Source organism: Camelus ferus, chromosome 34, assembly GCF_009834535.1.
Source record: "Camelus ferus isolate YT-003-E chromosome 34, BCGSAC_Cfer_1.0, whole genome shotgun sequence".
NCBI classification, from domain to species: Eukaryota; Metazoa; Chordata; class Mammalia; order Artiodactyla; family Camelidae; genus Camelus; species Camelus ferus.
Window position 1 is genome coordinate 428,447 of NC_045729.1, and position 27,040 is coordinate 455,486.

At 38.6% G+C, this 27,040-nt stretch overlaps 1 protein-coding gene across 1 annotated transcript in view; it reads left to right on the plus strand.

Annotated features, from left to right (window-relative positions):
* Positions 1-801: 801 nt before the first annotated feature.
* SYT10 (synaptotagmin 10) overlaps positions 802-27,040 on the plus strand; it is a 58,975-nt gene continuing 32,736 nt past the window's right edge. Inside the window, exons 1-2 of the mRNA XM_006184254.3 lie at positions 802-1,522; positions 17,436-17,796. Of these exons, the coding sequence (XP_006184316.1) occupies positions 1,372-1,522; positions 17,436-17,796 (512 nt within the window). The 5' untranslated portion in view covers positions 802-1,371. The remainder of the gene's footprint in view (positions 1,523-17,435; positions 17,797-27,040) is intronic.

Genomic DNA, 27,040 nt, shown 5'->3' on the forward strand with positions numbered 1-27,040 from the left:
AATGACTTCAATGAGCCCAGGCTCTTGCATCTTCCTATACACAGAAAAGCGCTAAGTTCTTTACCCTGAAATATCTACTTTTCTTTGATTAGCAGTAATCTTTTGATGTTCTGACTACCTGGTCTTTGTTGCAAAAACTTTTGTGTATTCTGGCTCCTCCCTTATCTCTTCAGAGCAGTCCCTCTGTCTCCTGGGCTTGAAGGCTTCAGAAGGTCCACCAAATAAAACATACTTCTCAACTTTGAGGTTGTGCTTTTTTTTTCTTCCCCAGTCAACAAACAGGGTGATAAAAGGGTCAGGTTATTGCTATTTCAATTGCCAGTTGCAGATTAATGGACAGAATCCTAACTTAACATGAAAACAAATAACATTTCATTTTGTGATCTCCTAAGGTTAATAAACAAACAACAAAAAATCAGAAAGGCAATACATTTAAATCTGCCTATTCACTTTATTTACGCATAAAGAAAAACTAAACTGGGTAAACAGTGAATGTACCTTATGGTGAATTTCACTACAAGTAATGAAAAGATCTCTCCGGTTAAACATTGTCTCTAAACCATCATGATTAGAAATCATTTTAAAAATACTTTCCAGGGACGTCTTTCTTCTTTCTATAGACGTCTGGTTTGATTACTCATTTTCTTCAATTTAATTTTTTCCGGCTTGTTTTCAGTTGGAATGACTTTTCAGAAAAGTGGAACAGGATAGAACACAGACAGCAGCACATATCTGTAGTAGGCCTGGGGTGATTAGGAGACTGGGGTACCGGGTACGGATGCTGGGAAAGGTACGGAGAAAAATCGAGATCTCTCTGCGGCGCAGAGCGCACAGAAGAGCACCCCCGGGGCTCAGCAGGCGAGCCCAGCAGGCGCGCCAGAGCCCCCTCCCCCAGTGCCAATCCCACCCCACCCCGAACTAGAGAAGGGGGATCGCGCATCCCGCCGGGGGTCACCGGGCCCTCGCAGGCTGCGATTGGACGCGCCGCTGCCAGGCACCCGCCACAAACACAAACGCTTGTGCGAGTCGAGGGCTTTAGCTTTTCTGCGTCCTCTCCTCCCCTCCGCGCTCCACGCCGGGTCTCTCTCTGCAGCTTGCTTTGGCTCCTTAGGACGGCGTGAGAGTTCCCGAAAACCTCGCGTCGCCGCCGCTTCGCGCCGCTCCTGCCCCAGCCTCTGCGCCTTCTCCCGAGCCCTCCGCTCCCGCCATGGGGCCAACGTGGGGCCCCTAAGAGTTGCCGCCTCTTAGCCGCGCGCTCCCTGGCGGGCCCGAGCCCCTGCGGGCGGGATATGGCTTAGGGCGCCAGAAGGGCCAGCCTAGAGGTGACGCGAAGGGGAAACGACGGCTCCCGGGGGTAAACGAGGCCAAACAATGAGTTTCCACAAGGAGGACGGAGTGAGCAGCCTGTGCCAGAAGGCGCTGCACATCGTCACAGAGCTGTGCTTCGCGGGCCAGGTGGAGTGGGAGAAGTGCTCCAGCATCTTCCCCCCGGACAGGGGCAGCCAGGGCGGCGGCAGCACAGGTAACCGGGGGAGGGCTCCGCTCGCGACCCCGCAGCCCCCCGGGACTGGCATGGGCTCCGGGCTCCCGGGTCCGGCGCCGGCCGCGCCGCGCCCGGGCATCTTTGGGATGCGGCGCCTTCCTGTCCTACCTCGCTCCTTCCTTCTCCGCGCCTGGTGACTTTGCGCGCGTGCTGTTTGGGTTTTGTCTCCTCGTCTCCGTCTGCCGGGCTTCTTCCGCGTCTCTGGTCCGCTCCTCGCCAGCCGGCACCGTCTCTCGCTCCCAGGCGCCCGCACCCCCCTCTTCCCGCGCTCTCCCACGCTTCCGATCGCCCTCCCGGAGCCGAGAGGCGAGCGCGGGCGGCGGCGCCGGGACGGTTCCCCGAGCGCTGCCCGCGGGGGCCGCTCGCCATCGGACTCCGGCTGCCCTCGCTCGTCCCGGGGAAGGGACCGGGCCGGAGAAAACGTGCTTGGGCGCCAAGAACCGCCAAGCAAACGGGGCTGCCTTGGTTCCCCGAGAGCAGAAAGGATCCCGATAGGGGCAACCCGCGACCGCAAACTGTGGAGCATGTGCCGGTGCCAGAGCTCTTTCACGTAATACATATGATTTTCCAGGGCTTCGTGATGCCTTTGGCGCAACAGCAGGGATTACTTCCATTTTTTTGAGGCGACAAGTAAGGCTCAGCGCAGATACATAATTAAGTGGGAAGACGGGGAGGAGGTTATAAATCCCTTCCATTCACGCGCTCATACGCATCCCAACACACAGGCATCCTCTCTGCCCCTTCAGGAAACTTGCCAAAACCCTGAGTGGGCTCAAGAGCACAACGAGCAGCAGAACTCTGGAGGCGGAAAGAAGTCTCAGGTGACAGGTTTTTCTTAAAGAGGGTGGGGGGCGTATCAGAGCCAGTGTTTTGGTCATGCTCGGGGGAGAGGCGATTTGTGCAGCCTGTTGTGCTGTGGACGCGGGCGAGATGGATTTCGGGAGCTGCGGGCCCCGTGGTTTCAGGAGTCCCTTGTGAGAGGGTCACTTGTTGCTTCGGGAGACAAACTGGCTTCAGATTTTCGTCATCGGGCTGGAAGGTTGCCATTACTTCTGTAGTGCCTTGTTTCTTTCTCTCTTTGCTCTCCTGTCATTTTAGGACCGCGGCGGCCTTGGTGGGTTAAGGGTAGCCAGGGCAACAAGTAGAGCTGGACCTCAGCTCAGTGCGCAGCGCGACGGTGGAAAAGCCTGCGCGTTGGGAAGGAGGCGAGGAGCCCACTGTCAGTGATCCCCCAGCCGCCGCCACCACCAGAGGCAAAGGGAGAGGGGATGGAGGTGGGGAATCGGTGTGGCTTAGCTTTTACATACCATTATCTAGGTGGAATATCTGCCCTTGTGAAAAACCTCTGATCATGGCAACAGGAACCAAGAGAAGCTTCTATCTGCATTTGGCAGAACTGGAGAAGATGCCCTGGAGTGGAATGATGCATAATTGCTGCAGTGCATGTGCTGAGAACTTAGACATTTTGTGAATCGCAACAGACAATGAGCTTTTTTCCATTTGTTCAGTGGGTGTTACATTCCTAGGAAGTTATGAAACTGTATTCGTGGAAGGGGCTGAGTGAACACTGAGTATACGTGTCATGTGTACAGCTGCTAAGCATGAGGTAAACACTCCAAATAGTGAGAACTTAAAGTCCTTTGTGATGATGGAATAAGCTCCTGTGAAATGCCTTTGATGATACGCGCGCTAAAGATAAGACTCGGAGACAAAGCTGCAGTGGAAGAAATGAGAGTATTTAAGTTTGAAGACCTATACGTGGTCGTTTAATAGTTGATGCTGTGGATAAAAGTACTGATTTCCACCCCACACCCCCTCCTTCGTGATCATACACCAAGGATTGATTTCCTGGGTCTCGAATTGACTGATAATGAAGAAAATTTGAAGATTGGAAACCAAATACTAGCTCCTAAATCTTTTATCAATACACAACTAGCAGTTTGAGGTCAAACAATATATGAATTGTCTGAGCTTGTCAAAAGCAGAAGTAGTTGTAGCCCTAATTCCTCTCGGACTTCCCCTTGAGAGCAAAAAGTGGGCAAAAAATAGCCTAAAACAATCACATGGATATTTTTTCATCCTTAAGGGAAAATATATGCTATTCAAATAAGGTATTTGATTTAATATAAGACTATTTATTGAATGGTTATCACTAGAAAAGACATTCTACAAGATTGTCTAAGATATAAAGAGGCATAAGATTGATTTACATTCTCTATTTGTAAATTTGTACAATCATTGAAAGTAAAATACTCTAATCTGCAAATAAACTCCCAATACCAATAGAGAGCTATGAAATGGATTAAAGATTAGTTACCAAATCTTAACTTACAGTAATTAGCCACCCAGCCTCACTTTGTTCTTTAAAGTAGGTTTTTTTTTATAACATATGCACTTGTGCCCTTTATTAAAGATCCCTACATAACATACTTCCGGTAGGTGGTCCTACTTGTTTGTTTAATGAGAAAGACATAGTTGTAGGAGGACATGGACATTGAATGGTACAGTGGTTTTTTTACTTTAAATGTCTGTCAGCACTGCCTGCCCAGATGGTGTCAGTTACCCCAAAGGTGCGGTGACAGCTGCAGGTTTGCAGATTGTGTATATTTTTAGATTCCTTCACATAGGGGCAGAGGGAAAGAATGTCAGGTACAGTCCTCCCTTGGTATCCATGGGGTATTTGTTCCAGGAGCCCCTACAGATAACCAAAATCCATGATGCTCAAGTTCCTTATATACAGTGGTGTGGTGTTTGCATATAACCTAAAGCCACATCCTCCCATATCCCTGAACTCATCTCTAGATTATTTATAAAACTTAATGCAATGCAAATACTATGTAAATAGTTGTAAATGCAATGTCAATAGTTGCCCATAGGTGGCAAATTCAAGTCCCGCTACAGCAGTGTTACTGTCTTGAGGATCAAACAAGCAAATTGACAGATCCTCTGCTTTAGTAAAATTTATGAAGCTTAACTGCAGATGACAACACCAGTTAATTTACTCTTTTGGAATAGTTTATTAGAGACTATTGAAGGCATCATTACTAGCACACTAGAAAGTTCATCATATGGAATTTCTTTGGAAAATCAAATTTTTGCAGTCATTCTACCACTGATTCTCCCTCTACCCCTAAATAGATAGTCTACCCACTAAGTCATTAACGTACAATATGATTTAGTATTAGAATACTTAGGGAAAATACAGAATAAGCAATTGGCCTTAAATGTACTGTGATGCATTATACATAATAGTTTTTGAACTGGATTTGAGTTCATTTCCGGTCAGAATTTAATTGCTGCTCCATATCCAGATGCTTATGAGGTTTTCGGAAACCATGGTGATTGAAAGACATACCGCATAAATGCAGCTGATCAAACCCACCTAAGCTCACAGTCACATCACAGCTGTATAGACCTAACCATGATTTAAATATTTTAAATAAACTTTTAATTCATCAATGTTGTAAATTTGCATTTTTACACTTTTAATTTGGTACTGAGAATTCTAAAATAAAAATTTAAACACATTCTTCTAAATTCAGATATATGTTCTTCAGTTTCTTAGCTGTGGGGACAGGTAGGTGTATGGCAAACAATTTCATTGAAGTTACTGGACTAATAAGAAAAAAGACGGCTAAGTAAAAATTTTAATATTACATCATGATTTCCCCCGAGAATAAGTCTACCATAATTGTTTAAAATGAGGAGGGGGCTTCATAGGATTTTTTTCCTACAAGTATAAAGCAAATGATTACATAATTAATTTCATTTTTTTGTGTCTGAGTTTTACACATTCTAATGATTGTATGAAGAATTACAATTTAGAAACTTAGTAGAAAGTTTTCCTTGAGACTTACAGGTCTGAAACCTATAGTTGAACCACAAAGAATTCAAAACTATCAGCCCATCTGAAGAGCTATATGCCCTAGAGGGTTTTTTCTTCCCAGACATTGATACTCCACTGAAGAATGTCCAGTTCCTACTACTTCCAGTCTCATTTTTATGTGATCATCAATGCACATTATTCTTAGTCTCATTTGCTTCAAAGGGAAATAGACAACTCCCTTGGCTTCAAAGGCCACGCAGGTATCAGCAAACATCTATTATTCCTCATTCTGAGATGTCAATATTTTGGCAGTATTGACAGGATTTTTTTTTTTTTTTTTGCCGTAATCTTTCTCCCCCTTAAGACAAGTTGAGACCTATATTTCCTCTTTATATGAGCTGTGAATCTCTGAAATCTGATTCTTTCAAGAATGATTTAATATACAAAGTATATAGCTGTCCATTTCATTCTGATCACATTTTCTTTAAAAGCTAATCATCATTGTAATTTTGTTTTATGGAAAGAAAAAAAAAAGGCCATTATTTGGGATACATCTGCATTCATTTACAAATTTTTTTGGTACAAGATTATGGCAGAAAATAAACATTATCATAAATGTTTAATAAATGTCCAATGCCAATTAAAATAATCTATACTTTGAAAACATAATTGTGTTCTGATCTACATTTTATTCTGCTAATGGCATACATGTTAATTCAATAGACTAAACTTTTTAAGGGAAGTGGCTTATTTACTGTTTTATCCTCAGTGCCTGGAAAAACCTGTGGCTCCTTTAAGAATCTCAATAAACATTTGTTGAATGAATGAAAGAATGAATAACTAATTAACGTGTTTATCCTCAAGGAGCCTCAGTATACTTATTTGTATAGCAATGGGTGCTATTTAATAATCTCCAAATCCATTCTGAACCTAAATTGTATATATTTGTATCTTTGTCTACAGCGTCCAGTACGTATCCTATGTAGATATGCCTACCAGGTATTTAGCTTTCTGATAATGGCAAAAATTAGAGCACTCGAGGCATTTAAAAGGTAGGATATAATGGTCAACATACTCATGAAAAGGCAATTGAACATCGTGTGGATGTCCATTGACTTTCCTCAGAGTGTGTTCAGGTAGGACTATGATCCATGGCTAAATTTGTAAATGTTACATAATAAAGGTATTGAGTTTATTAAAGTTCTAGAAAAGTGGGAATATCTGTTTAATACATCCATTTACAATAGTAAAAGAGAACCTTGTTAGTTTGCTTAAGTAGAAAGTAGCATGGGAGAAATAATCATAATCATTATTCAAATTTCTGTTAGTCGTTACCGTTAGAACAAGAAATCATCATTTTGCAGTTTTGAAAACTAAGGGAGGAGAAGTTAACAGCTTCCCCTCAAATCACACCTCATTAGTGATTTAGCTAGGATAAGAACTCAGGGCTTCTTAGATCCTGTCCTAGGCTCAACAAAAAGTAGGAATAATAAGAGATCCTGGAGACACTCGTGGTGGTAAAGGGCAATGGAACAAATGTTTGTAAAGAAAGGCTTTTTATTATTGTGCTATTGACTATAATTAGTGGCATATTGGGAGGTATCAATTAGATTTCTCAGTGTGCATTATGACCCAAATCCCCAATTTTTTTTTTTGAGGCTTGCTGTCATCCAAATATAAGACACAATGTTTTCATTGTGTATTTACTTGAGTATATGCCTGCATATGCGCTTAAGTGTGCACTAGTGTTTACTCATATTCTTGGCCAAATATAATTGATTTGTTTCAACCTTAACATCATGTAAACAATTTTGGTGTGCTTGAAATGTACAACTTTGAACTCATGTAATTAGCAATAGAGCTCTTTTTATACATTCATTAAAAAGCCTATGGTGAAAACAGATGAAAACTCAATTATCAGCTAAATTGTTTTTTGATAATTTAAAATTAGAAAAATAATTTATTAAAATCTCATCCGTTTTATTTTCCTACTATATTTTGACTAGGTTATGTAATTAGCAATCCATATTATTATTAAAATTCAACACTATGAGGCATTGGAGACAAAATACTACAATGGAAAAGAGCTGAGAGTCATTTGTTCAAAGGTCCCGAAGTATAATAGTATGGATGTTTCCAAGAAAATAGACCTCCTAATGAGGAGTGTTACTATTAAAGGTCAATGAATTATTTTGTTTGTTTCTAATCTGTACAATAGCAATTTCCTCTTTTGGTGGAATGCCCAACACTGACCAAGTTTAGAAACTGAATCCCTGACAGAAGAGATAGCTGCTGCTTATTATCTAAATAAGGTAATTTTTTTCCCTCATAATTTAATTACCCTAAGTGGCCACTAAAGCTGTAAGAGCTGACATTAAACATGGCTTAGGTAGACTATCAGAAAATATAATACTACATGTGTATAATATGTAACACAGTATACACACGCGCACACGCTCCTTCATGGAATGGTGCTGTGATGGCCTAAGAGCTAGAAGGCAGCATTATCAACAAGCGGTGGTGAGAGGAAAAAGGAACTGATATTAACCTTTATTTTTCACTCAGATGGATCCCGAAGTGTGTTATGATCTACTGTTTAATTTAACATTCTGTTATTGAATAGAGAACATTACAGTCAGTTTTAAAAGCCTTGTAAATATCAGCTTGTCCATACTGCAGAATGATTTTAATTAAACAATGAAGACTGTTATTTTCTCTTCAGTCTCCATTATTTCCTTAGTTCTGTTTCAGTAGTCACAGATTTATAGTCACAGACAAAGCAATATTAAGAAGCCTATTATCATCTCAAATATGTTATAGTATGAGTTGTTAATGTGAGAGGTGGTTTTAGTATTATACTTTTATTCAACAAATAGTTATTCAGCTTGTACCATGTGAAAACCACTGTGCTGGACATTAAAATGTCCTGGTACTAGTAATTAACTGTTGTGCATAGCTGTTCAAGTTAATGTAAAGGTGGAATTGATATACAGTCACAGATTATAAGTCATTACTCAATTATGAATATACATAAAGATTTTAAAAATAAATTTGGATATTTCTTTTTTATTTAAATAGCTTTATATTTTATTTATTATTATATTATTTAATTATTTTATTTTGGTGGGGGGGAGGTAACTAAGTTTGATTTATTTTTAGAGGAGGTACTAGGGATTGAACCCAGGACCTCAAGCATGCTAAGCCAGTGCTCTACCTCTTGAGCTATAACCTCTCCCTGGATATTTTAATACCATGTCTGGTACCATACTTGATACCATGTTTCATTGAATCTAAGATGTTGTTAATTATAAGATGCACCATTATTTTATATGGTATGAAAAAGGGGAAAAGAATGTTGTAAATGAAATTATGGCTTGATGCTTTCTTATCACATAGAATTTTTATTTTATACCTTACGTTTAACTGGCTATTATTTTGGTCTTCTGTTATGGGTGTCAGAATTACGCCCTATTATAGTAACACCGTATGAAGAGTATGAGTAAGTTAACTGCAAAGATAATTAAAACTTTTCACTTTAGAGGCAGCTTTCCTCAGCTTTCTTTGAATAAGAGGTGCTGATCTGAGTTTTATGACTGCTCACTCTCTACAGAATGTTGCCATAAATGTGATCAGTCCTCAGGCAGCAATGGAGAATCAACCAAAGAAACAAAAGGCTTGGAATAGACATGAACTGAATTATAATTTCAGATTAGTTCAGAAATAACTTTTTGGCACATTTGAAAAAATTAAAGAACTAGAATTCTAAAATTTAAAAAAGTGATACAGAAAAGACACAGGATTATCAACTAAGGCAGCAGGAATTAGAATTGAAAGCACACCAATTGGTCTGTTCTTTCCTGCATCGTTATCTGCATGGGTAATAGGTAATTAGATCTAACAGAATGTACAATCCATGGTGATCAAGACTGTGCAAATGTTATGACCTAATCATATACTTCAGCAAAGTTCTATTTTGCTAAAAGTTTGAGGAATTGGCATTTTTTTGGCTTACTGTTTTCTGATGAAAGTGGTCTTTTTAGTGTTTTCAGAACTATGTCACTTTTTTGAGATATTAAGACATGGTAAGAGTGACATCTTTATAGCTAAAAATGGGTCAGAGCTATCAAGTCAGTCAGACAGACAGATGTCTATAGATAGTGGTGGAAACAATTATCCATATATGCCAATGTGTGTGATGAAACCAGAGTTTGAGCAATTTTAAATCTGATTATTTTTGAATGTAATCTAATTTTTGTCAATTTCATGAACTGTGATTCTTACTGAGATAATCACTCAATGAATGGCATATAATGGATTCTCTTTGATTATCCAGAGACATTGAAAGTCTGTGCTAGAGAGATCCTATTCCTCCAGTTTGCTTATTACAGTGGGTAACATCAAAGTCTTAGTGGAGAAGGCAATCCATGCATATTCATCACCCTGGCTCCCCAGTGGCTGGCCCCTTTCCTCCGGTGGCCTTCTCCTCCTCTCTCCGTTACCTTGGCTTTTATGGTCATGCCCAAACACTTGTCAACAGTGCTGTGTTAGAAGTATAAATTCAGATATCCCAATCTCCAACCCAAACCTGCTGTGCTTTTCTCTCTCTCATTGGGAAACTTCATGCACTTTTCTACTTCCTTGTGAATTCCCTGTCAATAAATACGGTGTTGTGCTTAGCATACATCATTTCATCCTTGCAATCACTTTCTTTTGAGTTTTATCACATTCGCCTGAGAGGGTAGGGGGTTCTCATTCATGGATAAATCAATCTTCTTCTCTGCTCATACACCAGAGAAACTGAAAATTTAGGAGATTTTAAAACCAAGAAGACCGGTATCATTCTTAGTCTCCAATTTTCAAAAGAACCCTCAATTCTGACCAGACATCCCATGTTTTCCTATTCAGTTTTCTCCTGTTCTCTAAAGTTCAAACTTTTCCCACTCTATTAAATATTTCAGATTATTCCCAAAGATCCCAAAATAAGTGGCTGTTGATCCTAACTCGTACTTTGTAGAGAACATTATAAACAAGAATTCACTTGACTTCCAGCCTATACCTATAAACTTACCTGATTCCAGAACCATCTCTTTCCTACAAGGAAAGAAGTGATCCAAACCGCTCACCTTTGCTTCAGAATCCATCCATTGTCACCTTTTATGAGACATTACAATTAATCTTTCACTCTGCTTAATTTCATATCTCTTGGCTACTCACTCCATTCCATAAATTTTGAAACATGCTAAAATATATTGCACATACTAATAAAAACACCTCCATCAATTTCATGGGCTGCTCTAGTGCTGTCTCCTTCCTCCTTTCCTAAATACAGGTTCCTAAAGGAACTATCTTCATTCACAGACTCCAATTCCTTACTCCTATTTATCCATTAAATGGCGTCAATCTGGTTAACACAGCCTCTGCTTCACTAGTCTCGTCGAATTCACTAATGACTTATTTGTTCAAGTTAATGGTTACTTGTCAACTCTTGTTTTAATTAAACTTATTTTAACTTTTTATACTGCTTACCACTTCTTAAAAATACTCTTTTCCAGACTTCTATGAAAACACGGTGATCTCATTTTTTTCATACATCTGCTCTTTCTTGGTCTTCAATGTGCATTCTTTGTTCCTTCAAGTTCTCTGTCTTTCAGTATTGGTGCACTCAGGGTTCTCTGGAGTTTTTAATCTTCTCTTTCATGGGTTCAGATTCTACTATTTGAGAAATTCCTCCAGTTTTATCTTGAGTGGCAATCATGTGTGACCAACACCTTATTCAAAATTTCTGCTTGTGTGAACACAAGTGCTCCCACCCCAGTTCAGCTAAAGGTGAAGTCCTGGTTTTCCTTACTTTAGTCCTGTTCATCTCCCAGCGAGTCCTGTTCTGGTCCTTCAATCTTTATACTTCTTCCCTAGAACTTTTAATTTCCCAGTTATCTCCAGAAATCTATTATTTTTCTCATTTCAGCAACCCTTGTTCAGAGCCACTGTGATCTCATACGGATGACTACCATAATCTGTTAACTAATTTTCCTTTTCTAATCTGGCCTCCACTCTTCTGCCTAGCCAGAATATTTCTGAAGTATATATCCAACCATTTCAAAACCTTGACTTAAAAATGTTTCTGGGACTGCTTATTTTAATTTGAACTAAGTCCAAACTCATACCATCCCCCATGTCACAGTTAAATGTTGAATCATAATCATAAAAAAATCATTTTAGACACTTTGATGAATTTTGATCTCACAGATCCTCCCTTCATCTTTTGATAGTCAGATTCTTAGTAAACAAATTTTGTTGAAAAAAATAATCATAAAGACCTAAGAATTAAAGTCTTGGTTTTGTTTTTTAAAAATATTTTTAAATAATTAGTCATGATTGAAGTAATAAGCAATGTAGAACTATGTAATACAGTAAGCTTGTTTTTATAATTTTAGTTTTAGTTTTCTGGGTAAGATTCTAATTCATAGAAGTTCTTTTACTTTTTGCTGTTGTAGGGAAATCCCTTTCCCCCTTACTTTGCATTTCTAGATGGAAGGAGCTACAAGAGAGGAATAATCATAGAATCTTGGCCCATCCCATCTCTAAGAAATGACTTATCTATTTCTTCCTTTTTTGGGGCATAAGCTTGATACCCTCAGGAAAGAACTATTCTCTACTCTTCATTATAGTAAACCTTACAGGGTCAAGTGCCCATGGGGAACACTGATGGTTGTCCAGCCAGGCCTGTGACTGTACGGGCAAGTCCACAGTTAATTCAAGGTGATGTGCTGGCAAGTTCACTTTCTGATAGACCTAAGATGATGTTTCCTGGTATTTTAATCTCTACCTGTGTCTCTCAGTTGTTCTGAGCACAAATGGGTAGGAAAATAGAATGGTATTTATTAGCTTCTGAAACATTAATATTTACTTAGAAATTTTGGTCTCCATTATAAACAAATTCATTCCTTTCAATGCCATACATACAGCAGTAGAATCACTTTTCTTCTTAGTGATCTGTGAATCAGCGTTCAATTCATACTCAATCCATACCCACGCCTCTTTTCCCCTAGGTACTCTTGTTTAAAGAAAAAAAAGATCATTGATAATAGTGGCAACCCATTGTTGTACTTATTATGCAAATTATGATGCTAAATAATTTACATACATTTTCTATATAAACCCCACAACATTCTGATGAAATAAACATTCCCCTATTTTACTGAGACTGTTATTAAAGTCCAAACAATTTGCCCAAAGTCACACAGTGGTGGAGTTGACATTTGAACCCAGGTCTGAATGGTTCCACAGTATGTTATACCATTTTCCTAGAATAAGGATTTTTGCATATTTCCTTCATATCGCTCAATTTTTAGTTATCCAGCCACCTTGAAATTCACAGGCATTTGCATATCTTTTCAGATACTTCCCAAAGTATGTATTCAGTAGCTCCATAAATGTTTTTGAACATGTGATACACACTGAACACTAAAAATAAAAAGGAATAAAGGGAGTGAGTGTATTGGTAGGATGAGAGCATTTGGAGAGCAAAATATGTAAACATCCACAATTCCTTATCCCCAATTATGAAACCTCCAAACCTCTGGAAACTGAAAATTATGTTGTAAATTATCCAGTTTGGCACCAGCACCTTACCTACATTGGTTTGGCATTAAGCTGCCTACAGTTTCAGTTTCAGATTCAGTGTGACTAATCCGTACATTTTATTACAGATATATTAATGTATTTGGTTACTAGATGTTACCCTAGATAATGTGTACCCTACTACCTTTCTGATATCCAAAAGCAAATAATAATAATTTTGAAACACATCATGTGTCCAACATTTGGGATAAAGGCTTTTAGGCCAATGAATCATTACAGCACTCGTGCTATGGTGGTGGGTGTGCTTTAAAAGCCCTTAGAACAAAGGAGAACGGGAGAGCTTCAGAGGAGAGGTGCTACTCGGTCTAGTTAATGAAGCATGAATGTAGATTTGCCAGGCAGCCAGATGAGAGGAGAAAATGCACTGGAGCTGCTTGAAACAGCCTGAACAAAATCATGAGAGAGTAATTAGTGATCAGGGGAAGGAGAGTGGCAGAAGAATGGCATTGGATCAATAGTCAAATCAGAAAGACACTGAGAAATGCCATGCAAAGTTTGGATTTGAACCCAGATGGCTAAGGGGTGACCTGGGAAGATGTCAGTCTTAAAGAGGTAGGTTGACCATCTGAGTTGCCAGACTATGACAGTTTATTCCCACTACCCTTGTATGGTTTATAGTACAGCCTTTCACTTTCAAAAGTGACTTGACTTGAATGAAATATTTTATGACCCACGTTAGTGAGAAGGGAGGTGTGATATTGTGTGTATATGTATAGCCTTTGTCCACAGTTCCTGACTCACAGCTCCCAGAACCCTTGGAATTTCCTTAGTGATGAGAGTCATAAAAGCGTCCTGTTAGGTTGATAAGGTGACTTTTGGACTCAACCTAAGGAGAGGGACTGGCTTCCAGCAGAATCAACCATATGATTAGAGGTTTGGAATTTTCCTTCCCACCCTTGCTACTAATAATCTCCAGGGGCGGGAGGTTGAATCAGTCACCAGTGGCCAGTTATTTACTCAATCATGCCAGTGTAATGAAGCCTCCATAAAACACCAAAAGGATGGGGTTTGAGCACTTCTGCGTTGAACATGCAGACATTTGAGGACATCATGCTTTCAGAGGGCATGGAAACTCCATGGCCTTTTCCCATGCATCTCTTGCATCTGGCTGTTCTCAGTTATATCCTTTTGTAATAAATTGGTAATCCTTTTATAATATATCCTTTTATCTTTTTGTAATAAACTGATAAATAAGTGAGTTTCCTGAGTTCTGTAAGCTGCTCTGGCAAATTAATCAAACCCAAAGAAGGGGTTGTGGGACCCTCCAGTCGGTAGCTGGTTGGTCGGAGAAGAATCTGATGCTACCTGTGGGAGGGTAGTCAGCAGAACGGAGTGGAAAGAACATGCAGTTGGTGTCCAGAGAACTGTTAGCGGTGTGGGGACTCCCCCTCCCCCCACTACACACAAGTTGAAACTGGGTCAAAGAACCTAAAAATGGGAGCATTTCAGTCATAGACTGAAAACTACTTCTCTCTTTCTTCTAACCCACATTGTCCAGCAGTTTCCTTATGTCTTGGCTTTGGCTCCAGCTGGGCAGAAGTTAGTTTGTGAAAGAAGTTAATTGAGTTAAAATGTCCAGGAAAATCTAATGTAAGTGAAACTGAAAATACATGAAGATTATAAAGCCATCGTTGTAATATTTATTCTTCCATTTTAAAATGAGTTAATAATTAAGAAACACATTAATTACATATTTTTCTCTTTTCCTCAAGCTTTGATGCCAATGAATAATTTTAAAAAGTAAAAATAAACTATAAAATACAAAATACGATCACACATTCCTCATCAATGGAATATAAATGGAAAATATATTCAAGGCAGCTTCAGTAAGCAGTGGAAAAATGAAGAGAAACATTGGTGTCTATGGATCATAGCATGTCAAAATTAATTTTTATTCTTATGATTAAGGAGCAATAAAAACTTGGAATCATTTCAATTTCTGAATGGATTTGCATTAGCTGCAAATTGAGAATTTAGCCAGAACCATTTTATCTTACTAATCACGGAAATGTAAATTGAAACAACCTATCATTTCCCCATCAGATCAAGATTAAAATACAGCAATATTTCTCCAAAATTGTCAGAACTGGTCAATTTATATGATGTTTTATTAGTCAGTCTTTTTGGAAATAATTTAGTAAAACTAAATATGCACGTATGACCCTGCAGTTCTATCTTTAGATACTTACCTTAAAGAAACAGTCCCCAGATAGCAGGGACAAGGGGACAAGAAGGTAGCTGTGCTGTAATAGCAAATATTGGGCATTATCCAAATATCTTTTTTGATGAAGTATTATGGAGTGCTGTGACATGAAGTTAGACCTTAAGTATTGCTGAATTTAAAAAAATAAGCAAATTGAATAAAGAAAGATGCAGTAATCATTTATATAAAAGTGTATTAAATCGTTCTACCTGGGTGCTTAGGAGATTTTTTAGTTTATTAGTGCTTGAGCCGAACAGACAGACATAGCACCAAGCTGAGGTCCGTGGTTGCTTTGCCTTGTCCGCGGGACCTCCTGGGTCTCCGGTGGTGGTTAAAGGGAACTGGGTTTGTTCTCTAGTTTGCTAGGCCTGCCGTAGCCTAGTGCCACAGACTTGGCGGCTTCAACAGCAGAAACTTACTCCCCGGAGTTGTGAAAGCTGCAAGTCTGAGATAAAGGTGTCAGAATAGCTGGTTGCTTCGGAGTCCGCTTCTCTTTGGTTTATAGGTGGCTGCTTCCTCCCTGGGTCTCCAAGCGGTCTTCCTCCTGTGACGATCTTTGTCTTCATCTGCTCTTACAAGGACACCAGTCATACTGGATAAGGGCTCATCCGTATGACCTCATTATGCCTTCATTACTAATTTAAAAGGCCCCGCCTCCAAATGCAGCCACATTCCCAGGGACCGAGATCAGGGCTTTAACATAACGCATTTGGACAGGGTGGAGGAACGGACACAGTTCAGCCGATCCCTGTATCCCTAACATCTTTATTTAAAACAAAAGATATTGGATTCATATTGGACCATGATGTTAAACAAAGTTGTAAAAGAAAAGTATAAGCTTATCTAAATCTAGAAAAATTTCCCTTCATGGGAAATCCATTTGTCTTCCGAACTTTGAGAATGCTGTAGCGCCAGATGGCTAACGTCGGTTATTCTAGGAAGGTGAAAACGAAAGTGATAGGGGGATATTATTAACATTTTTGAAAGGATTTTACTTTTTAAAACAGTTGTAGATGTGCAGAAAAATTGGGGAAGATAGTGCAGCGTTCCCATACTCCCCACACCCCCTTTCTCCTGTTATTAACGCTTTGCAATAGCATGGTACATGTCTCACAGCTGATGAACTAGTGTGGATACATGCTGACTAACGTCCATACTTTATCCAGATTTCCTTAGTTTTTACCTAATGTCCTTTTTTTTTTTTTTTTTTTTAAATTCCATCTAGGATACCACATTACATTTAGTTGTCATGTCTTCTTAGTCTTTCTGGGCTGTGACACTTTCTCAAAATTTCTTTCTTGACAACATAGGCAGTTTTGAAGAGTACTGGCCAGGTATTTTGTAGAATGTCCCTTTACTGGAATTTGTCATAAATTTTTCTCATGATTAGATTCAGGTTATTGGGTTGGGGAGGCAGACCACAGAGATAAAGCGCCATTCTCAGCACATCCTGTCAAGGGTACGACATGATTGGGCACTGCTGATGGTCACCTTGGTCACCTGGGGGAGGTTAGTATTTTTCAGGTTTCTCTTCTGTAAAGTCACACCTTTTTTTACCCCTTTGCAATGAGCATATATTAATTTGTAATTATTTTTAACTAAGAATATTTTAAACATACTTAGGTAACAAATCATTAACTAATTTTGGACTTTAGCAATTAGGAGCATGCAAGCTTATTAGAAAGGACCTAGGGAGCTTGAAAATACAGCTAACTGTGTACCTATTCTCTCTTAGCAAGGTGTTATTCTCATTTAGACCATAGAAAGCAGTTTATATGCACATATTTAACATTATTACCTGCTCAGAGCACAGGGAGTTTGCATCTTTAGATCAAAAGTGAAGCTCACAGAAGCCCTGCTTGTTCTATACAGATTCAGAGCTTCTTAAGCTTCATGACTTCAAGGCAGGTTACAGATAAGTAGCCTTCATTTTGCATTCTTGGACCCCTTTTACTGTTCCTGGAAATTATATGTACATATCATGCTTTTGTTGTACACAACTGGAAACTTCCTGGGGTGAAATTTTTCAAACATCTCCATTGTGAATTTTCAAACATAATTATTATTTCCTCCTTACAAATAGAACTTAAGTAAATTTTTGGAACTCTAAATCAGCAAACTATTACTAATACCCATAATGTAAAATTATGTCACCATTACTGCCTTATAATGTGTACTGTCAATGACTTTTTTTTTTTTTTTTTGCGTTGTAATTTTTCCAGACATTTCAGTCAGCCTGTTAGCAGTCGTTGTCAGCTTTTGTGGCCTGGCCTTGTTGGTTGTCTCACTTTTTGTCTTCTGGAAGTTGTGCTGGCCTTGCTGGAAGAGCAAACCCCTGGCTTCCAACGTCAGCACACTCCCACCGAGCGTTTCAAGTGCTCCTACTGAAGTTTTTCAAGAGACTGAAGAGAAGAAAGAAGTTAAAGAAAATGGAAAGCCAGCACTAAAAGCTATTGAGCCCGCAATAAAAATCAGCCACACTTCCCCTGATATCCCAGCAGAAGTCCAGACTGCTTTAAAAGAACATTTAATTAAACATGCACGTGTGCAGAGACAAACTACTGAGCCGACATCTTCATCCCGGTAAGGAAGGATCAAAATAGATAAAACTACTTGTGGGGCGTGTGTGTGTATGTGTGTGTGTGTGTGTTGTATGTGATTTCCTAAGAGAGAAAAACTGAGGTGGGAAAGGAGAAAAGAAAAAGACCAACAGAAGAAATGAGAAAGACACAGGAAGCAGATAATAGAATAAGGAGGGAATGGGTGGGACAGAATAAGTAGGGATGGAGAGAGAAACTGAAGACAAAGACGCCAAATAGAGAGCAGTACCGTGAAAGGGGCTTAGGGGAATTTGAGGTCTCATTAAAACCATCTAACTAGAGATCATTGTTTATTGACTCTTTCCTTTGAAGTCTTTGCAGTCTTTCAATTTAGTTTAATTCAGCCAATCAATATCAAGAAAACAGCCAGGGATTTCATGCAATCACCCAGAAATTTACAGTCAAAACTGAGTAACAGAGACTAATGTTTAGTCTACAGTGGTTTAGCGCCTGTACCATAAACTGCTGGAAAATTTCATTGCTTATTTGGGCTCACATAGACCAAGCCCTTATCCTGGTCAGAGTATGGTAAGTTCCACAGGAGTGTCAGTGAGTATCCTGGACATACCAAGGAGTGTACACAGCAGGAGGGGAGGGGGAACCCTCCTTAAGGAGACACATTTTAAGGATGTACATTTTAACTTAGCCTGGAAAAATCAGCAGGAATTTGCTTGAATGAAAATAATTTGCTATAGTATATTTCAAATGATGTTAACTATAAAGGAAAAAAGAAGATTCTTGTAAAAAGCCATTTTTTTCTACTAAAGTATGGTCTTTAATCTTTAAAATGAAAAACAACATGTTAGTAGCAGTGTTTCTCTGATTCCCAGAATAGCAAGTAGTTTTACTCTAGGACAGGGTGAAAAATCAGTGGTAATGGGAATTAAGTGCTGTTTCCTGCTGACTAATGGACTTCCTAATCTTACCTTGCTGCCTCTAAATCAAAGATGCATTCATGCTTTTCTGACACGACTTACTTTTGTGGGTCTGGAAGTCAATCAGATTGAAAAACTGCCTGGGTCATGTTTGGTACTAGGATTGAAAGATTATTCACTGTATCTTTTATAAATAAAACAGGATTGTATCTACAAATAAATCCTTTTCTTTCTGAAATAAATTCCAGAGGAATAAGAATAATTGTTACTTTGGGATAAGGAGGATGGGGAGGTGTTACACTTTTCTCAGCTATTTAAATTTTATAACCAAGATATGCTTCATATTTAATTATTATTTTGACAAGTTTTCCTGAGCAGTGGCATCTAGGCATTTAGGTTTATTTTTGTGTGTGTGTGTGATTTTTACATCATATGGTCCAGTATACATTAATTGAAATTTATTTATTATTGATATTTAACTATAAAATAATTATCCCATGTGTCACTTTTTTTATATTTAAAGAAAAAACTACTTTAAAATTATCTCCTGTGGTTACTTGATTATCGCTGCTATTGCAAACGATGGCTAAATATGATGTTTAACAAAGCCTTAATATACTCATCAATTTCAGGGTAAAAATGTTTAAATAATCTACAGAACATTTAAAAAATATTGGTAACAGCTATGACTATGTATCAACTTAGCATTCAGAATAATTCAACTCTTTTAGTTGGTTAAGTGCACCCCACAAAAGGACTCTCAATTTATGAAAGCAAATTGAGGTAAGCTATGAGAGTAGCTTGCCATTCTTTGCTCAAATTTTTTTCGGAAACCTCAGAAAAACAAAGTACTATCTCCAAAATAGTATCTGTTGAATGTAAACATACAGCTTATCTGATGATCCCTAGCTATGGGAGAATGAAAAAATTCATACTGAGAACACATGTGTGAAGACTTGGTTTTGGATACAGAATTGGTTTCTAGAAATAAAACACAATAGGAATGACAACACATCATTCTGTCCCTGGATTTCTCAGTAATTATGTGAAATTGAAGAAATCAGAAGAAAACCTGTTTCTTTCAACCTTAAAAAACAAAATTGATTGTGCTTGTGTATCTCATATTTTCTGAGCGAAAAAGTGGAATACAAATTCATAGTTTTGCTAGAACTTTGATACCATTTCATCGGTTTCTTTGAATTTCCTTGTTTATGAGTGGCTGGGGAAGGAAGAAAAAAAATGTATAGTTTTTGAGTGCTTGCAACTTAGTCACTATGGCAGACACTCTTCCTGATAATCTTCTGGCAACCTGCATGAAATGTTATTAATTATCCCTATTACTTGTGAGTTAACTGAAGCCCAGAGAGATTTAAAACATTGCCTACAGCCATACAGCTGGTGAAAGTTAGAATTCAAATTTATCCAGATTGATGGAACACAATTTAAGAGTTAAAGCCAAGAGGATATGGTTTTTCACAACCAAAGATGGTTATGAGGTCTGCTGAGGTCAGGTAGTTGGGAGGCTGGAAAATGAGGACACCTTCCTGCTCATCCTGCTCAGTCAGAAATCTGGAATTATATGTGGTTATCATGAATGACTACAGTTATGGTTTTAATCTATTTGGCCTTGGGATGAATTCCTTGCAGAAAACTTGATTGTTCCCAGTTCTCAAAAACCTTTATCTACATTAATTACATCATCATACTAAAAATTACCTTTATATGGAGAGGAAGGGGAAATTACCAAGTTTATTATGCAGACACAGAGATTGCGGGTACATTATTATGAATCAGATTGTTCTGCTCAAATGCTAACTTTTCATTGCAGTGTAGTGAAATCAAACAACCTCCACCCCACTGCCACACACAATAAATTTAACTTTAATACTTGGTTTCCTCACCTTATTAAGATATCTCAGCTCAAGTTTGGTGTTGAAACTCCCTTTTATTTGGTTCAGACAATAAATGACAGGACATCATATTCCCTCAGGTTTTACTTGTCTCTTTAGTTAAGGGACATCCTGATTAATTAACAGCATTGCTGGAAACTGCCACATTTCCCATATTCTCATCTTGCTTTTCGAATACCTGGACAGTTAACCCCATCAGCGTACTGGCAGTCAGTCAAACAACCCAACAGGTGTCTGTGTATTTCTTACTATTAATATTCTTCTATTAACAATCTTGATTGATTGTTCATTCATCTAATAGCCTTGCTCAGTTGATATTAATGGCTAGATATGAAGGGGCAAAACCCACAAAGTGACCAGCAAGACCTCCCAGGCTTTTGTGCTTCTGTAAAATGGCTTGCTTCTAGGAAAACAAAACTTAGTCCTAAGATTCCATTGGTTCCCAAAAGCTCACTCCTGATTGGCCCATTTCTAACACCTCATTTGCATTTACCCCTAAAATTCCATTGGTTTCTGAAAGCTCACTCCTGATTGGTCCATTTTTAACACCTCATTTGTATATGGCACAAACTTAATTGAAATCTAAAATCCTATAAAAGTATATATAAACCTACAGATGGGGTCCAGAGCTTGGAGTGTTAACTCCTCTGGGCCTGCTGGCTTAATAAACCTGAGTTCTCCAACCCTCTGAGTATCCCTTGGTCTCTTGACAGGATTCAGGTTTCTGTAACAGATATAGTCAGTATATTCTGCATACTCTCCACTTTGCAAATTCTAGGAAACTAGAAAAAAAGTCACATCATAATGCAGAGAGAGAAGACACCATCTTCAATTTAAGGAATTACAAGTACAAACTGTGTGGTGGAGAATGTGGAATTAATAGAATAGAAAAATCACTTCTAGCTGAGGCATGGAGAAGGGCCATTAAACTGAGGCCACAGAAAACTAGGAATGCATCTAAATACCAATTGGAAGAGGATATGCATTCCAGATGGAAGCATTTTATGTGAAAAGACACGGAAGAGGAAATCATGCTACGAAAACACCAAGTAAATTACCTTGATTGGAAAACAGAGGTCAGTGGAGGAATAATGGAAGATAAAGTCAGCTAGTGTTAAAGTCTGGGGAGGCCTTGCAATCATGGCCAAGATGTTCAAAGTCTGTTCTGTCAAAAATATTTTCAACAGAAAAGTCCCTTGGATAAAGAGCGGTGTGTTAAGAAAATTAATTTGGCAACAATTTATAGGACACTGTAGAAAAAAGACATCTATTATGAAACTAATTTAGTAGGCCAGGTATGATCAAAACCAGGAAGTTACAAACAGCAACAAAAAGAAACCTGCGAAAAATTATAAAGGAAGAATCTCAGATCTCTTATAAAAAGAATTCAGTGACATTACAGTCATTCTAAGTCTAGTCCAAACCTATTAAAAGTCTGACAATCAAACTGTAAAAATCTAATGACACCGAGCTCCCATTATAATATTTCGGTTCCATATTGCCCCACACATATAGCTCCATGCTGCTTTGTTAGGCAGAGAACCTGCCGATTTCACTTCTGTATTGCTCTTGACAGCTAGACAAAGCACTGTAGGAACAAGAGGGTATATTTGTTGATTTAAAAAAATCAGTAAGTGAATTTGATGACTGCATCTTATCTTCCCAAGTGGATCTCTCATGGTTACCAGTTAGAAGGGGGCTTGGTCCTTTTATCATCTTGCTATAGACCTCAACTCTCTGTCTCTTTGCTTTTGCTCAGACTGCTTCCCTCGTCTAGAGTGATACCTCTTTTTTGTAATCTACTGTAAGATCTTCAAGGAAAATGCATCTGCGAGTACCTTTTCTGTCCCATTATAAGCTATTGTCCTTTATTATTTAAAGCCGTAGCTACAATCTAGCAGTAACATTGAGCTCTAGTTGTTTGCCAAACCTGAGATGCTAAGTTCTTGGAGAACAAGGCTGTATAACCTGCTTTAAGGTGCTCCTAATTTCCATCAATGAGTAGGTGCATAAAAAGCAGCACGTGGTTTTGATTGATTGATTGATTATCTCTCCACTTTTCTTCCTTAAAGACAGCATTGGGTGGTGAGGTAAACAGTGCTAATATTAAGAAGAGGTTAATGATGATACACTCCCAAGGATGAGTATAAGGACCAATTGTCTGTGTAGTCGTTAATGGTATGAAATGAGGTGACTTACAAATGGCAAAATAATTTGAGAAATTTTGTAAGTTAGCCACTGTTAGAGAGGATTCTAAGTATCTACAAAAAGTAATTAGGGGTCCTAGCGGCAGATCCAACTGAACACGAACAAAAAGCAGGACATGCAAGGAGATCATTGACTCAAGTGTGCTGATGGATTTACAATGAGCTGTGTTTGCTTAGAAAAGTAATTCTTCAAATCATTACACATAAAAGTTAGAAAGGACACTTAATATACATTGTTATAAGAGAAATGAAAAATGATGTAAAAATATATAAAACTGGATTGTGAAGTTTTCTTTAAGAGATTTTTTTTAGTTAAATTATTCTCAAGAGATAGCAAAAATTACAATTTTCATTCCAAGATATGGTAAGGAATGGGAAGTAAACTGTTACACAAAGGAAGAATTTAAAAGGTATTTAATTAGCTAAGATAGGACGTAGTGCTTGCCCTAAACAATGGGAGAACCTGTGATCTGTCTCCATGAAATAAAAGTTCATAAAACATGCTGTGCAGTTGCTTGAGGTAGTTAAATAATCTCCTGTATGAAACATACGTATTTGGTATATAAACTAACTTCCTTTCTGGAATGGAACAGCACTTCGAACCAAGGTCAGAGGCAAAACCTTACAAAATTTATCCAACTTGGAGAGTTTGTTTTCTATCAGGGAGAAATATTATCTCCTCTTTACAAACACTAATTATATGTTGATTGGGCCCTCCTTCTTCATTGTACAAATAATTCTTGGGAAGTTGGCTTTTATTGGTCACAGGAATCTTGGAGTAAATGATTTCATACAAAGTCTTAACAGACAGGTCATGAAATCCCAGCATATATTTAATATGAAGTTCATGAAAAGATTAATGATACTTAATTTCTGCCGTTATAAAGACCACAGTCTAGTAAAAGAGTTGGGGAATGGAAAACAAATCTGAGAATAGGTCATTTCAATACGCTATGTACAATATGCTCAGGGAGATGTGGATACACAAAAGGAAGGTCCCAGGGTCGGATAGGTGAACTTAGCTGGAAGACTAACATTTTCCTCCAAAACCTAGCTGAGCTTACTAGCAACATACTTCCAAGTAAGGGAAGGCCTAAGTGACACTTTGAGTGTAGAAATTTAGAGCATCCATAATTAAGGTCAAAAGACTTTATAGTGACCTAGTAGTACCAACCAGAATGTTCTTGGATTTATTATTCTAACACATTGTTATTGAGATATTTTTGTATAATTTTAGGCTTCATTTTATATTACTTCTTTTCTTATAATATAAAATATTACATTCTCAGAAATTTATTTGTAGATCAAAACTACCAAGAAATATTTCCTGACCTAATCATTTCATATGCATTCCTTTAAATATTTGCAGGATCAAAAGCAATTGCTTATCTCTTGTTATGATTTGTATATCTTTTTTTTTAACATGATGAGAGTTGAAGGGACAAGTATTTTCAGAATAACTGAACATTCACTTCATGAACTGCTATTAAAAAACAAGTTTCCTGTTAATTCTTTGAATAGTATAAAGATAAGTTACCTAAATTAGTTTCAACCATTATATTGCATAATTGAGAAGAAAACCAGTTTTTTTTTTGTCTCAACAATTTTTATTATTATAGGGTTATTAGTCATATGGCTACATTTTTCAGGGAAATTTTTAAATTAATTAATTTATTCAATAGTATTTATAGAACACTTGTTACATGCCATTTTTCTAGACATTTGATACACTTTAGGGAACAAAACTCAAAAATCCCCACCTGCGTTCTTGTGGAGAGGGACCAAACAGCATAGTAATTACATGATGTTTTAGGAGATAACAAATTCTGTAGAAAATAGTAGTGTGAAATAAAGGATTGGTAGGTCTGAAAGGGGACCAGCGTCCCAATTTAACATTTGATAATCAGGGTAGAGTTTGCTGAGAAGGTAACATTTGAGCAAATACTGAAGGAGGTGGAAGGGTGGTCCATGTGGATGTTTGGGAAGAACTTCGCGTGGGGAAGACCCTGAAGGTGGAACCTGCTTTTTGTGTTCCATCAACAGCAGGGAAGCCACTGTGGGTGTAGCCGAGAGAACAAGGTGGAGAATACTAGTAGAAAAATCAGAGAGGTAGCAGGACCTACACCATTTTGGCTTTTACTCTTGAGTAACATGGAAAGCCACCAGAGAGTTTTTAATCAGAGAAGTGCCATGATCTGACTAATGTCTTGAAAGAATTTCTGTGTTGTTTTGAGTATCAACATTGAAGGAGGCAAAAGGGTAGAAGCAGAAAGACCTCTATGGAAGCCAGAAGTGATGGTGGTTCAGAGCAGGGAGATGGTAGATCTGGCTGGATTCGAGATATATTGTGAAGATAGAACACACAGAATTTGATACATTAGGCACATGAGTAAAAAGAGAGGCGTCAAGAATGACTCCAGTGTTTTGGCCTGAGCATCTGGAACGATCAAATTGAGAAAGATGAGTGGAGTGAGTTTGAGAGCCAAGAACAGGAGATCTGGAACTATTGTGTTTAAGGATTTTGTTGGAAATCTAAGTGGAAAAATGGAGTAAGCAACTGGATAATGACTCTGAAATTCTGGAGAAAACCTGTGATACGTACATTTGGGGTCCATATAGAGATATATCAAAGAGGTGAGTGCAGATAGGAAAGAAAACCAGAGATGAATCCTGAGGTACTCCAACATTAAGACACCAGGAACAGCACAGTAGACTGATAAGGAGAGACTAGTAAAGTGGAAGGAAAGCCAGGGGTGTATAATCTGAAAGCCAAGTGAAGAGAGTATGAACAATCAGGAGTGATTAACTGTCAGGTGACTATGATGACGTCAAGGGGGGTGCGGACCATGGATTGACCCCTGAATCTAGCAATGTAGGGGAGACATCATCGACATTTTCAAGAGCGATTATGCTAGGGTTTGTATGTGAGACTAGAGTGGGTTTATATAGAATGGGAGGAGATAAATTGGACAGTGGATAAACTGTCCTCAAATCTTTGAAGGAATTTTGCTACAAATGTATTAGAGAAACAGCACAGCAGAGAGAAAGGAAGTAGGGTGAATGGAATGTTCCTTTAAGATGGCAGAAACAACAGTACCCTCTTGTGCTTATGGTAAAAATCCAACAAAGAGGCGGAATTCAAAATGCAAGAATCAAAGAGGGACAATCTCGAAAGCGACATTGAGACAACAAACTCGAAACAGAGTAAATGGAATTTGGTATACAAGTGGAGGGACTGGCTTTAGACAAGAGCATGGGTCATTCATCTAATATTGATCAGGAAGGTAAAAAATATGGGTACAAATGCTGATAAGAAGGTTGATGAGATAGTGGAAGTATGTGGAAGGTTTCTGCTCTTTGTTTCAATTTCATTAGTGAAAATATGAAGTAAATTTCCATGAACGGAGGTTGGAATGAGGAAGGTGATGGAGGTTTGAAGGAAGGTGAGAAGGTGTGAAAGTTCTTGTGAATCTAGGAGACTGAGCAACAGGAGGGTCTACAAGAGGAATGTGGTCATGGATTTCAAGTGGAACAGTGAGAGCTGTTTTGTCTGTCTCTGGTTACTTTCACTTGCACATGTACGGGTATAGAGGTGATGGAAGGTTGGATTCAACCAGGACTGATTTTTGTCCTGCAACAAAGAAGGTAGAGAGCAACATGGGAACTGGGGATATACGCATGAGTGGCTCTAATGATTAACCATGGAACTGAAGCCAGATAAAGAAGGAAAAATGATATTAAAGAACTAGGGATTGTGAAATAGTGATAGAATCAATGGATTAGAGGTTCTTGTGAGTTGGAAAAGTTGCTTGAGTCGGAGCATAAGAGGGTGTGAGCTGGAAAGAGGTGTTGATCAGAGAGAGACATGCATGAAATTGGGGTTGTGGAGAGTTTGCAGAGAAAGCTAAGGAGGAAATCTGGCTGTGTACATGGTGGTATCAGACGTAGGTAGACAACTTCACTGGCGGAAAGGAATTCAAAGAACCTAGAGGTCAAGTAGTTGGAAGAAACTTGTGCATTGCTAGGAATTAAAACAAAAACATTGTCAAGGAGAATGTTAGTGAACCAAGAGATTAAAATAATGAAAGCTTTAAAGGGAGGGATCTGAGAATGAGTAAATGACTGACAGTGAGCAGTAATGGGGATATGGTGGTTTGACTTGAGCTGCAGAGTTGGGAGCGGTGTGTTCAGGGAGGATGCTGTGAAAGTGGTGATGGAGGGCAAGAGCTACTCCA